At 41.5% G+C, this 14,552-nt stretch overlaps 1 protein-coding gene across 1 annotated transcript in view; it reads left to right on the top strand.

The window, feature by feature from the left end:
• The window catches only part of DLK2 (delta like non-canonical Notch ligand 2), a 34,128-nt gene extending 26,046 nt beyond the window's left edge, over positions 1-8,082 (top strand). The window contains exons 4-6 of the mRNA XM_042456563.1: positions 1,930-2,060; positions 5,329-5,473; positions 5,709-8,082. Coding sequence (XP_042312497.1) covers positions 1,930-2,060; positions 5,329-5,473; positions 5,709-6,462 — 1,030 coding nt within the window. The 3' untranslated portion in view covers positions 6,463-8,082. The remainder of the gene's footprint in view (positions 1-1,929; positions 2,061-5,328; positions 5,474-5,708) is intronic.
• The last annotated feature ends 6,470 nt before the right edge of the window (positions 8,083-14,552 follow it).

Genomic DNA, 14,552 nt, shown 5'->3' on the forward strand with positions numbered 1-14,552 from the left:
TGTAGACACTGTCTGTGCATGTTAGGAATACCTTCACTTGTTGCATAACTATCTGTCATGGAACTTACAAGAGTGTAGGAACCTGCCTGGGGCAGGCAGGTGAACAACCACATGGAGGAACAGCCAGGAGCATCCTGAACCCTGTTGCTCATCATGGGGGTGGGCCTCTCTCCTGGATTGCATGGATCCTCTATTGATGGCAGAACCACTTTGTGTTGAGCAAGGGGATGTGAAGGGAGAACAGTGAACAGTAGCCAAAACAGATATAAGTCATAGTCTCTGACATACAGCAGACATTTGTGAAGCTGTGAAGAAGAAAAGGGAATATGTTACTTATGAACTCTGCCAGCCCTCTTATCTCAGCTTCTTCAAGGAGCAAGGAGAGACTGCAGTGATGGTAAATATATTTTCCCTGTGGGTGTGCGGTTTGGCACATCTGGACAAAATGGCAAGGCAAAAATGCTCATGTGCACATCAATGCTCCTGAGTTTTTGTTTAGTTATGCAAGGCCTACTTGATTTGATTGTTTCATTTTCCATGTGCATATTGTTAGTTTTGAATAAAATGCTTTCTTAAATCATGTTGAACTGCTGTTCTGCTTTGTGGTGTAGGAACCTATATGTACTCTTTCCATGCCATTTCTGCCTTTGGTACCAAAATTTTTGTTAAAGAAGTAATGTGCAGGGATATTTGTTTATGGTTTACTAACTGTGTGATGTTTCAGTGATTCTGCTTGTAGTCATACACAACAGCATAAGGTGGTTGTGTATCTGCACTCCGTCAGGTTGGCAGAACTGTGCAATTCTCCATTTTCTCCTTGATAGTAAAAAAAAATAGAGGAGTGGCAGACTAGCATTGCCATGGATGGTGCTCAAAGGAAACCACACCCACACAGCCTGAGGATAGCCTTTTTGGAATGGAATAGTTAATTGCTGGGTAAACACAGGACTCGCACCTAATTTAGCATCAGTTAAAGGAATAGTCAGGAACAAATACAGTACAATTCCCACTAATTTGGATGGAACTAATGTTGCATAAGCAGGAGTCTGCTCACAGCGGTTTTATCCTCTTTCTTCTTCCTGGCAGCTCCCATTCCCCTCAAAGTCCTCCAGAACAGATGCATGGAGGAAGACATAAGGACAGTGGTAAGACTGTCCACTCTCCTGACTCCATCAGCAGAAAAAATTAATTGGATTCCTGTCCATTTTATTCTCCACTATTTTCTTAATTGCACAAAAATGTACATGACCCACATATGTTTATTTTCACAAATATGCCTGCTGCATGTGATTCCTAAAGTCCAGTCATATGAAGATTTACTTAAGACTATCTCCTGAATAATTATCTATGAGATTACAGCTTTATGGTCTTAACACACAGATGTTCTCTTTGGGAACAGTTTAACAGAGAAGAAAGGTAGAAGCAGAGGTCATGCTGCAGGTATTTCATTTCAGCTGCATACCTCTAGATCAGGGGTTCCCAACTTTTTTGACTCAGAGCCCTAAGGGCTCCGTGGAGCACAGGTTGGGAACCACTGCCCTACATTTTCTTGGACCTATGGCAGAGTCCTAAGGCAAATTAAAACACTGTGGTGACTCTGCTGATCCCATATAAAGCTTGTGGGTCAGCTACATGAGGCCTAACTTGGGAATTGCAATTACAGTGGACCCTTGTTATACGCTGGGGTTTGGTTCCAAGATCCCCTGTGGATACAAAATCCATGGATGCTCAAGTCCTATTAAATATAATGACAGAGCAAAATGGTGTCCCTTATAAAAATAGGAAAATCAAGGTATGATATTTGAAATTTATACTTTTTTTTAACATTTTCAAACCGTGGATGCTTGAATCAGTGTATAAAAAAATCTTACCTGCCCTTTATGTTATGTTGATGTTTTCTCAACCCAGTTTTCCTGAATTCTTTTGTAGATGTGATCCAGGCTGGGATGGGACATCTTGTGAGCAGTGTGTGAGGATGCTCGGCTGTATCCATGGAACATGCCACCAACCCTGGCAATGTATTTGTCAAAGTGGCTGGGCTGGCAAATTCTGTGACAAAGGTAGGTCACTCCAGTCAAAACAAGGTAGAAAAATCTTGAATAAGAGTAAAAGCTGCTTAGGGAATGATGACACAATGCAAACAGGCTGTAGTTCTCATGAGAAGCATTATCTCATTGTGTCAGATGAAATATAGCTCAGTATTGCCTACACTGATAGGTAGCAGTTCTCTGGGGGCTCTGACAAGGTCTTTCCCAGCTCTACCTGAACCCGAACCTTCTTGCTGTGTTGAAATGTGTTTTCTTTTCTTTTTTGACTACAGCTCCCCAAATCCTCCAGCCAGGATGGGAAATCATAACCATGCTAGTTGGGGCATTTTGTCATCCAAACATGTAACTTTTCCATGCTCTTTACCTTCTGCATATAAAACACACGCTTATCACTGGCTTGTGGTCATCTGATATATGATAAAAACACATTATTTTCAGTTGTTCTCTGTCTTGATCCTCACCTTCTTAGCCACAGTTAATGGGCTCAGTCTGTCTTTGTTGACATTAGTTTTGTGACTTTCTTGGTAAGAACAGTCACCTTGAACAAACTGGTGACCTGTACAGTTGTTGAATGGCCATTGCAGTAGGACATGTGAAATGGATACTACATCTTGCACCAGTTCAGCTGAACATTCTTCAAAGGCAGCCCTTGCACAGAACACATTGAGGTAATCTATACAGGAGGGAACTAAAGCATGTGTCACTCTTAATCAGATCTACCTGCTGTAGGAAACAGCACAACCCGTGCACCAGCAGAAGCTGGACAAAGGCACTGCTGGCTGTGGTGAGGCCCAGAGTTGTCCTCAAGCTGCATTCCAGTTTAGAGAATTCTCCCTCAAAGATAACCAATCTTTCTGATTTTAGGTGGCACCTTTTTAACAACAACAACAACAACAACAACAATTTGTATCCCGCCTCTCCCTGTATTGGATAAATCCAGATAGGCATCTAATATCTAAAACTCCCCTTCTTGTTGTTTTAACCATTTTGATATTGATTTAGGCTTCTTTTTTATTTTTACAATAATTTTTAATGTTTATTCCAAGGTTTTATGTGCAATCTGAATGAATTAGCATAAAAACATTTGATTAAAAATAGTAGAAATAAATGCAATGCAATAAGTACTATTTATTTATCTATTCAATTTATCGCCTGTCTTTCTCCCAGTACAGTACTCAAAAGGGTTTACAGCAAATTAAAAGAAAGTACAGCTAAAACGTTTTTTGATCAAAAGTTTTTTTAAAAAATTAAAGAAACTATTCTTTTAAAAACTCAAATGTTAAAACTGTTTAAAGCAACATTTAAAACATAACAAAAGATAAAAACACAGCATGCCCCATTAAAAGCTTCTTCAGCCACATGAATTAAGAATGAAAGGCATGCCTAAGAGAGCAAAGGAGAGGTGGTCTATTGAACCTGTTGTGGGAGGGAACTCCACAACCTGGGAGTAGCCACCAAGAAGGCCCTCTCCCATGTCCTACCTAGATGAACCTGTAACAATGTCAAAGGGACCACGAGAAAACTGTCTCGTAAAGATCTTAAAATGCAGGCAGTTTCATAAGGGGGATACAGTCTTTCAAAGTTTCTGGATCTAAGCCATTGAAGGCTTTACAGGTCATAACCAGGCCTGCTTTGGCTGGTCTTGTAGGCCAGGATGGGCACAGATCCAGCAAACATGTGATTCTCACCTGTCAAAGGATCTTGTCCACACCCTCAAGTTGTACAAACTGAAATGAATGCAACAATTCAAGACAATCAGAAATCAAGGTTAAAGCCACTGAATCTGTATCAACAGATCCAGCATCTAAGTCAGCACAGATCTGAATGATTTGGTTTGCAAATTCTTCACAGCCAAATCTGGGCCATCAAATGATCTCAGTTGACTTCCTGTGGGGCACAGTATAGAAGGCCCCTGGCTGCTTGAGACAGTTCTATTGGATGACATTGTGCAGATACAGTGGTGGCAATGAAGAAGAATTTCTTTGTTGCTACCACCACTGTAGAATAGCCTTGCCAGTGGGCTGTGCTTGTGTTTGATGAGAGTTGCTCTGAGTTTTCTGCCATCAAAACTCTAGTCTCCACCCCACTTGTTTCTTCATCGCCAGCTCCCTAGTACCGGGGATTCACTTGGTTCCACTCTTTGGGAGTTACTTAGTGGCAATTATAGCCATTGACCTGGCCATGTCCCTATTCCAGAGATCAACTGGAGTTTTTCATCTACCATGACAACAACAACCCCCACAAGAGCAATTAGGAATCCATCTGGATCAATAATAATAATAATAATAATAATAATAATAATAATAATAATAATTTATTTTTATACCGCTTTTCCGCGATGATCAAAGCGGTGTACAAAAAATGCAATAAAAACAACAATACAGAATAAAATTTTCAATAAAAACATAGCAATAACACTATATTAAAACATTATATTAAACAAATAAAACCAATTACCCCAAATCAAAGCCAGCTGAATTGTTAATCCATGATGCCACTACATATAGGGGGAAGCCACATAGTATCAAGGGACATGGGGGAAAGCCTGGTGGAAAAAAAGGAGTTTAAGCTTCATTTTGAACAAATCCAGGGGAGTGATGGAACGGAGCTCATCGGGAAGAGTGTTCCAAATTTTAGGGGCCGAGATGGAGAAGGCCCTTTGCGAGGTTGACACGTATCTCACGGTTGGAACCCTCAACAAGTTCTTCCCGGCTGACCTGATTGTGCAGGGCGGATTATATGGGGAGAGGCGGTCCTCCAAGTAGCCTGGGCCCAAGCCATTTAGGGCTTTATAGGTAATAACCAACACCTTGTATTGTGCCCGGAAGCGAATGGGCAGCCAATGAAGATCTTGCAGTACAGGTGTTATATGGTCGGTCCTGGAACATCCAGTGACCAATGTTGCTGCCATATTCTGCACTAATTGAAGCTTTTGGGTTTGGTACAAGGGTTGCCCCATGTAGAGCGCATTGCAGAAATCCAATCGAGAGGGCCTTCTGGGATGGACCATCTTAATTAGCCCTCCATCTCTGGAAAGGCTCCATGTCCCAGTGAATCTAAACCTCCTGAAATTGTGGTTTGTCCATGACAATAGACCTATGGAAAGTGCCTCCACACCCAGGTCACATCCTCTCTCTTACCTTTTTTGTAAAACATCTGGTATCACTGTAAGTAAGAATAATACTGCAATTTCCTTTTCTGTGTGTGTGTGTTTTGGTTTGGCATAAGAAATGCATCATGAATATCTTCATTACTGACCTGCATCCCCCTACCCTTTCAGATGTGCATATTTGTGAGCACCAGACTCCATGCCAAAATGGAGCTCAGTGCATCTATGATCGTGACGGGGAATATTCCTGCCTGTGCCTTGAAGGATTTCATGGGAAAGACTGCGAGCTGAAGACTGGGCCATGTGAGAAATCAGGGTGAGAGATCCTACTAGAAATAGATGGAGAGAGACATGAGGAGAGGGCTTATTGGCTAAAATTCTGGGTGAACCACACCAGCTAACAAAAATTATTTACATGATTGCTTTTAAAATTCTTTAAAATATGAATCTGAAACTTGGAAGTTCAGTAGATCTCAGTAGGGTGGGATGGGGGGGTTGACCTTTTCCATTCAGTAAGGGTATCATAATCTGTGTTTGATCTGTCATTTCAGGTTTCCATGCAAGAATGGTGGACTGTGCCAGGATAAGAATGGCTTTGCTAGCAACTATACTTGCAAGTGTCTGGCCGGATTCACTGGTGCACATTGTGAGGTTGATATAGATGACTGCCTGATGCGTCCCTGTGCCAATGGTGCCACCTGCCTTGATGGCATGAACCGTTTCTCCTGCCAATGCCAGGCCGGCTTTGAAGGCCGTTTCTGCACTATCAATGTTGATGACTGTGCCAGCCAGCCGTGCAAAAATGGGGGCAGGTGTTATGACCGCATCAGTGATTTTGATTGCTTGTGTCCTGAGGGCTTTGTTGGCAAAACATGTGAGCTCATCGCACCAGAACCAACATGGGTCACTGCATTTGAGCCTGATCACAAGGAACATAACAGTGCTGTCACCAGCATTGACCCTTGGACAACCCAGTCTGATCCAGTGAGGGCTGTAGTTACTGGGAAACGAATCACCAACTACAGTGAGAAATCAAATGGAGGAGGGCTCCTCATCTCTGTGAAAGAGGTGGTGACCCAGCAGGACTCAGGACTAAGTCAGTCACAGCTAATTTTAGTGCTGGTGTTTGGCCTGCTGACTGCCCTTTTGGTCTTGGTAACTGTCTTGTTGGTACTGCTCAAGAACTGGGGACGCCAGAAGTGCCAAAGCCCATCCCAGTCTGCAAGAAAACTTCAGGACCAAGAGTGTCAAGTGGGAATGTTAAGTACAGTCTTGATAGAACCCAGGAAAACAACCGAGCTGTAAGGCTTCCCAAATTGGAGCCTGGTTGACCTATATACACCCACCAATGATTCAGTGAATCCTTTGAGCCATTTCCTGGGGGGCTGTTCCAGGCTGTGCATGTCCAAAGCACTTGAGGGCTCTGGAAGAACTTAAGGTTGTGAATCAGCATCAAAGAGGATGTCCATGAGGCAGTAAGTCCTTGTCTGAAAACAGTCTTCAAACGTGTGCAGCTTAAGTCACTGGCATGTGACATCAATTTACAAGGCAGCCAAAGAAATAACTGGGTTAGGAGGACGACCCAGTGTTGGAAACAGTATGCAAGCAAAATAGATGGAGAGCATCCTACATGCACTCAAAGGGAGTTGCTAAAACATGGCCAGGTGTGCCAGAACAGGATGTAGGAGCTGCACCTTGATTAGGCCCTTGGGCATCTGGTAACTCTTGGTCAGAGTCATTGGAGGTGTCATATAGCCTGATAACTCAAGGGGGCTTAGAAACTATTCTGTATATGTCCTGCCGCTAAAGCTCTGGCACAGGAACTGAAGAATTCCCCATTCTGCCTAGAGGCCTTCAGTCTCTTTCAATCATCATAAGCTCAACTGAGGGCCTAATGGTGCCATGAGCCAGTGTTCAGATTGTACTGAGAATCCAGGACCATATCTTGCCCATTATACCTTATCTTTTCTTCCTCTGGCTGCAGATGTTTTGAACTTTTAAGCCAAACCATGTCCTCGCCAACCTAGCACCTCATTTACTCAGTTATGATATCTGTCAGGAAGGGGCAAAAACATACAGAAACTCAGTGCCCTTTCTCTGTCTCAGATAACTGGTCTGTCTTTCCACTTGCCAGAAAGGAAATGCTTGTGTTATGAAGTTGGAAATTGAAGTCTAGCTTAATGGGTAGCAACCCCAGTTCTAAACACTAACTTCGCTGAGAGTTCAGATTTGGGAATAAACCCAAAACAACAATGATAGCACTTATCAGTATCACCTGAGATGGTGGTGTGGGGTATGGGCTGGCTCCAGAACCTGTGATCACTTTAGTGGAGACAAAAAGAAAAAAATATGCAGAGCAGTGCTGAAATTCTGAGACAAAAAGTATGCTTTTCGAAGTGCAAAATGCCACTTCAGAAAACTCTCATATGACACTCCTACATGTATTTTTAGTCATTGGTTCTCTCAGCTATTCCATCTTCTGTAGTGGAACACTGGAAGTTGCTTTATACCAAGTCAACCCATTGGTTCATTTAGCTCAGTATTTTCTATGCTGACTGACAGCAGCTTTCCTGAGTTTCAGATCAGAGTCCTTACCTGGATATATCAAGGACTGAACCTGGGAACTAATGTGTGTAAAGCATGTGCTCTACTACTGAGCAATCTATGTTGTCACCCTCTAATTGATAATGAAGGTGATGATATAATGAACCAGATATAGATATTCATTCTTTTGATTAACAACGTGCACCTTATTTGGTAGTGTCCACCCCACTTTGACTGTTCACACTTGGTAATGGCAGCAGAGGTCTCAGTCCCTTCCCTCACCCTTGCTGAACCCTAAGGCTCTAGCTAAAGTCCAGTCCACACTGCAGAAATAATCCAGTTAGACACCGCTTTAACTACCCTGGCTCAATGCTAAGGAATCCTGGGAACTGTAGTTTATTGTAGCACCAGAGCACTCTGATAGTGAAGGTTAAATGTCTCATAAAACTATAATGTCTAGAATTCTCTAGCATTGAGCCAGAGCAGTTAAACTCATGTCAAACTGGATTATTTCTGCAGTGTGGATTGGACCTAAAATGACATGAACAGAGTTTTCTCACTGACCCTAACTCTTCTCTTTGCCTTACCCCATTTTTAGAATAAATTAGTGCCCCAGTTCCATGTCCAAGAAGCAGCGGGTTATGTCTCTGGAAATACACCTTGAGCTGGGAAAGGACTGGGAAGAAAGGGAAGGGTGGGGATTTCACCAGAAAGATTATTTTTGTAATAGACATTTGATGAATGGTGTAACTTTGTAAAATAAATAGAAAAACTAAAATATGAGAACCAGTGCCTTCATGTCCACTCCCCAGATTTCATGGCTGCTTTCAGATGAAGATTTATTGTGGGATAACAATGGCCCATTTAACTCATATTTTAGAGGGTCGTCACAATGTCATTGTCCATTTGTATCGTCCCATGTTTTCCCAGCGCTGCTTTTTTTTTCCTTGTGGAAGAAAGTGCATGTTTTAAAAAGAATAATGTGATCTTCACAAAGATAGGTGCTCTTAGTGTATTCCCCTCTCTATCTTTTTAAAGGAGTGAGTGTGTGGGCTTGATATGGATTATGACCTCCTTGGGTGGTGAATTTGTAAGTTCAGTGCACAGTATAACCATTGTAGTCAGCACCATTTTTTTCTCCCATTTATTCATTTTAAAACCAATCTTTTGAGTAATGCTGAAGCATTTTTTCTGATTATTAAAAATAATGATAATAGCTATACCTCATGTAAACATTAGAGTGTCATAGCACTGTGCACTTCTAATGCAGTATATATGGGTGTGCTTTTTATAATGATGTAAAGGGGAAATTTTCAATCACTATTTTGGCATAACGGTTAAAGGCAATGGTCACAAAGATCTCGTTTAAAAATATGATTTGAAAGGAAGCATTATGGGATTGACCACTACTGTATAAGCTTATAAATTTATTTTACAGAAAATGTATAGTAAGGCCAGGCAACTTTCCCCCTCCAGATGTGGTTGGACTGCACCTGCAATGGCCCCTCACCACTGACTATGCTTGCTGTGGTTAATGAGAGTTGGTATACCAATACAATATATGCTTATAATGCTAATTTTAAAAAAAATCAAAAACCTTGATAAAGTAATCAGAACTTGTTGTTAACTGCCCTCAAGTCAACTCTGACCCATGGTGACTCTCTCTGTGGATGAGACATCTCTAAGCACTGCTCTGCTTAAGTCTTGCAGATTCATGCCCATGACCTCCCTAAGGGAGTGTAGCAATCTGGAATGCTGTCTTTCTCTCTTTCTGCTTTTCTAGCATTATTGTCTTTTCCAAAGAGTTGTGCCTTCTCATGATGTGGCTACAGTACAACAACCTAAATTTAATCATCTGGGCTACTAGAGATATCACATCTCAAATGAATTGATTTTATTGTTATCTACTTCTTTTCACTGTCCAGCTCTCACATCTGTACATAGTGATGGGGAATACCATGGCATGGATTACTCCAACTTTAGCACTCAATTGTATATCTTTGCTCTTTAAGTTTTTGCCTAGTTCTTTCATAGCTGCCCTTCTCATTCCTAGTCTTATTTCTTGATTGCAGTCTCCGTTCTGATAAATGTTTGATCCAAAGTACAGGAAATGTTTAACTATTTCAATTTCCTCATTGTCTAGGCTGAATGTATATAGATCCTCCGTGGTTGTTATTTTGGTTTTCATGTTCAACAGCAAGCCTACCTTGCATTTTCTTCCTTGATCCTCCTTAGTAGTTGTTCCAAGTCTATGATGTTTTTGGCTAGTAATATGGTATTGCAATTTAACTGTCATGGAAACATCCTATCCAACTCTGGAAGTTGCAGTTTAGGAAGCGGTATTTAGAATTCTTAGCTGGAGAGATCTATTGCTTCATCAAAGTATAACTCTCAGGATTCCATAGGATGCAGCCATAGCAGTTACATCATGTGCTATAATTATGTAATGCGAAAGAGTCCTTGGTCAGATACTATTTTACACAATTGTTTATACTTGGAAGTCATGGAGTAAAATACTTCTTCTGGCAATCCTTACTCATTAGGGATCTTTGATATATGAAGCCTTGACACCCATTTCAGTGTTAGTTTTAACAGCTGTCATGGATTTTCAAAATGATTGAATAATTGCTGAAGGGACTTATGAAGTTGCACTTCCACAGGGGACATTTCCTCTCCTTCCTGTGTTCAGAGAATATGTTCAGTGTAGCACAACAAGGAAGAATATGAGAGGAGACATTCGTAGTTCAAATTTAAATTCAGCCATGAAGTCCGTAGCCTAGGGCCTGAGTCAGGTTACTGTCCCTCAACCTCATCTCTCATGTGTAATATAGGGAATTACAGTATCTTAAATATATATCTATATATTTAAAGGATCAGTGAGACAATACAAGTGATGCACTTTGAACAATGAAAAATTTTAGCAGCAGTACCATGTAAAGCACAGATGTCATTCAGTTAACGGCTGAAATCCAAAGGCCATGTGATAAGTCCCACATGCTCAATACGGCTTATGAATTCCCTTCCTTGCCCTCACTAACTCTGTGTGCCAAGTGACAAGCTGCCTTTCAAATTTGGATGGGTTTCTGAAGTAACAGAAGAAAGTGTTCTCAGTGAGAGGCATGTTGCTTGTGGAAAATCCACAAAGCCAAGATCTCAGGAAGGATGCTGCAGTCTGCAACCTCCCTTGTGTTGAGAACACCCCAAATAAACTGCATGCTGCCTATGGAGACTGAAATCATGTCTTACTGAACTGAGCAATGTGGAGAAATTGGGGCTTGGGGAACAGACAAAGGGAGATAAGGCGGGATGCTTTAGGCAGGGGAAACAATGTTAAAGAATACACAAAGGCATGAGGAGAAAAGAAAAGGAGCAGACAGCAGATGGGTTTGAACAGACGAAAGGGAGGGACAAAATTAGCAAGCATTTTCCTTTTATGGTAATTTGGTGAAGGGGTTGAGGTTTTTTCTTCTTTGTTTCTTTGCTATGCTGAGTCTAGAGAATAAGACATGTCAAATAAGGTGACATCTTTTATCAGACTTGTTTCAATAAATTTCACCCTGAACATTTTGTATCAAGTCAGGGCAGGCAGACTGCTCCTAAAAGAGAAGAAAGTTTTTGGGAGGGAACGAGAGACTGAAACAAAGCAACTTAAGGAAGGCAGTGTGAGTGCCCCTCCCCTGGAGTTACTGAGGCTAAAAGCATAAAATGTAAATATGAGATTGCGGTAGTGGGCATTATCCAAAGATGAAACGATTACTACCAGCTATTGTGATAATACCACAGGTATATAAGAACAGAAGAAGACTCACACAAACCAAAGACCTATACAACTGGCCCTCCACATTCGCTTTTGCTTTTGCAGTTTTGATTATTTGCAGATTTGATTAATATGTTCTCCCTAGTAATCTCTAGGTCTGCCAGTGCAATTCTGCCGGGCGTTGATCATAGAGTTGTGCTGTAGAACCTAGAACAGTGATCCCCAAACTTTGGTCTTCCAGATGTTTTGGACTACAACTCCCAGAAGCCCTAGCTGACTAGGCCAACAGTCAGGAATTCTGGGAGCTGAAGTCTAAAACTTCAGAAGGACCAAAGTTTGGAGATCACTGACCTAGACGTTTCTAGAGAAAACACTTCTTCAGGCATTTGTAGGTTCTCTAGCATGATTCTGTGATCAACTTCTGGCAGATGTTGACCCTTGAGTTGCACTGGAGGACCTGAAAATTTCGTAGAATCATAGAGTTAGAAGAGACCACAAGGGCCGTCCAGTCCAACCCCTGCCATGCAGGAACTCTCTATCAAAGCATCCCCGACAGATGGCCATCCCGCCTCTGTTTAAAGACCTCAAGGGAAGGAGACTCCACCACACTCTGAGGGAGTGTGTTCCACTGTCAAACAGCCCTCACTGTCAGGATGTTCCTCCTAATGTTGAGGTGGAATCTCCTTTCTATTGTTCCAGGTGCTATTCTCTAGAGCAGCAGAAAACAAGCTTGTTCCTCCTCAATATGACATCCCTTCAAATATTTAAACAGGGCTATCATATCACCTTTTAACCTTCTCTTCTCCAGGCTAAACATCTCTAGCTCTCTAAGTCATTCCTCATAGGGCATGGTTTCCAGACCCTTCTAGAGTGGTGTTCTCTCAGATAAAAAGGATAGTGTTTTTTTTATTCACTGTTTTTCCACATTCATGGGGGTCCTTCACCCCTAACGCCAGCAAATGTGGAGGGACCACTGTATAGACCAGCTTAGTGTTTCCATTGTAGCTAACCAGAAGCCTATGGGAAATTCAGAAATACAGTAGGTCATAAGTATAATAGCATTTCTCTGCTCTTTTTTTGCCAAAGTTTCGTATACAGCCTCTGCTACTGGAGGCAATATAGAATCATGAATAGGTAGACAATTAACAAACAGTATGTACTTTTCTTTGGTACTTGCCTTGGCAAAGGCCAAACTAATTAGATTTTGTATACTTATGCAGAAGGAGTGAGTCGTGCAATCCTCTGCTTACAACAGAGTTCTCTTGCCTCATTGGAAGGTAATGTGTTTCACAGTTGCAGCTCCTTGCAGTAATTAGTTACTGTTATAGTTGGAATTTTAGAAATGCGACTCTTTCCCAAATCATAGACACAAATACAAATGAACCATCTGAATCCTGTAAGTGACCTGTGGTAGAAAACATTTTCCTCCTGTCCACCACATTGTTGCCTCAACCCCCACAACAGAGAACAAGATAGCGACAACAGGCACAAAGCATTTGAACCATGTAGTCCTTCTGCCCCATTATGTAAAGTCACATGTTTGTAACTAAAGTTAGTGCTCTTCCACATTAATCTAAAGAAGCATGACTTCTTACAACACATCCCCTTGTTTTGTTTTGATTTCATACACTTCAGTGTATGACTATTTTAAGCCTCTTGGGTTTTGCTGGCTTTAAAGGTAAAGGTAGTCCCTTGACATGAATGTCTAGTCATAACCGACTGTAGGGGCAGTGCTCATCTCTGTTACTAAGCTAAAGAGCCAGCGTCATCCAAGGACTACTCTGGTGGTCATGTGGCCAGCATGACTGCACCGAACACTGTTACCTTCCCACTGAGAAGTGGCACCAATTTATCTACTTGCATTTGCATGCTTTCGAACTATTAGGTTGGCAGAAGCTGGGACTAGTGACAGGAGCTCACCCCATCATACAGCACTCGGGCCCCGAACTGCCAACCTTCTGATCTTTTGATAATCAGAATTGGCATTTTAACCACTAAGCCAGTGCATGGGTTTACCCAGTTATTATCATCCACTTCCTCCATTCTTTTTTAATGCTTTTTGCAGTGATTTCTTGGATATACATTAACAACACTTCCAAAGGTTTTGAAAAACAGTGGGATGATTTGAAGAGTAATTTCCCCCTCTCTGATTTTTGTTTTAATTTTTAGAGTTACAGTGCAAAAGGGCCTTGTCACTGAAATAATATTTTTTTTAAAAAAAAAGAGAAGGGAATATATTGTTCTGCTATGTCTGTGAATTTGGGCGGGGGGGGGGGGGGCGGCATTTGAAGGTGAGAAGACTGCTTTGCAGTTGGTATTGATATTTGCCAGAAAACAGTCTAGGACAAAAGAGATGTAGTTTGGATATTTTAAAAATCCCTGAAAACTACCGCAACAAATACTGCAAGTTCCCAACACATGTTCCCCATCTGGAGGCGGCCTTAGTTACATTGGAAAATAAATTATATTTTCCTTCATAAAGTTTCAATCACAATATAAAGTAGTCATGCCTTTGTTACTGAAAAAAGGAATTAAAGACATGTAACACATAATTACCAAAGCCATAGCATTCCCCATCACTATGTATGGATGTGAGAGCTGGACAGTGAAGAAAATGGATAGGGAAAGAATCAACTCCTTTGACATGTGTGGTGCTGGAGAAGTGTGCTGAGGATACTGTGGAGTGTGGACAGTCAAAAAGATAGACAAATGGGTCCTTGAGCAGATCAAACTAGAAATCAACCTAGAAGCCAGGATTACAAAACTGAGGTTGTCGTATTTTGGCAACATCACGGGAAGGCATGACTCACTCGTAAAACATTAACGCTTGGAAAGGTGGAAGGCGGTAGAAATAGAGATAGACTATACGCCAGAGGGATAGACTCAATCAGGGAGGCCATGGGCAGGAACTGAGCAGAGCAGTGGAAGATAGGGAGGCTTGGAGATATCCACAGGGTTGCTATGAGTTGAGGGCAGTTAACAACAAACACATTAACTAGTTACTTCCAAGGTGTTGTTTGGATTATTTCTTCTATGGATTATTTCTTCTACCATACTCCCTATATTAGGAGAAAGGTGGGATATAAGAAAATAA

This window comes from Sceloporus undulatus, chromosome 1 (assembly GCF_019175285.1).
Source record: "Sceloporus undulatus isolate JIND9_A2432 ecotype Alabama chromosome 1, SceUnd_v1.1, whole genome shotgun sequence".
Taxonomy (NCBI): domain Eukaryota; kingdom Metazoa; phylum Chordata; class Lepidosauria; order Squamata; family Phrynosomatidae; genus Sceloporus; species Sceloporus undulatus.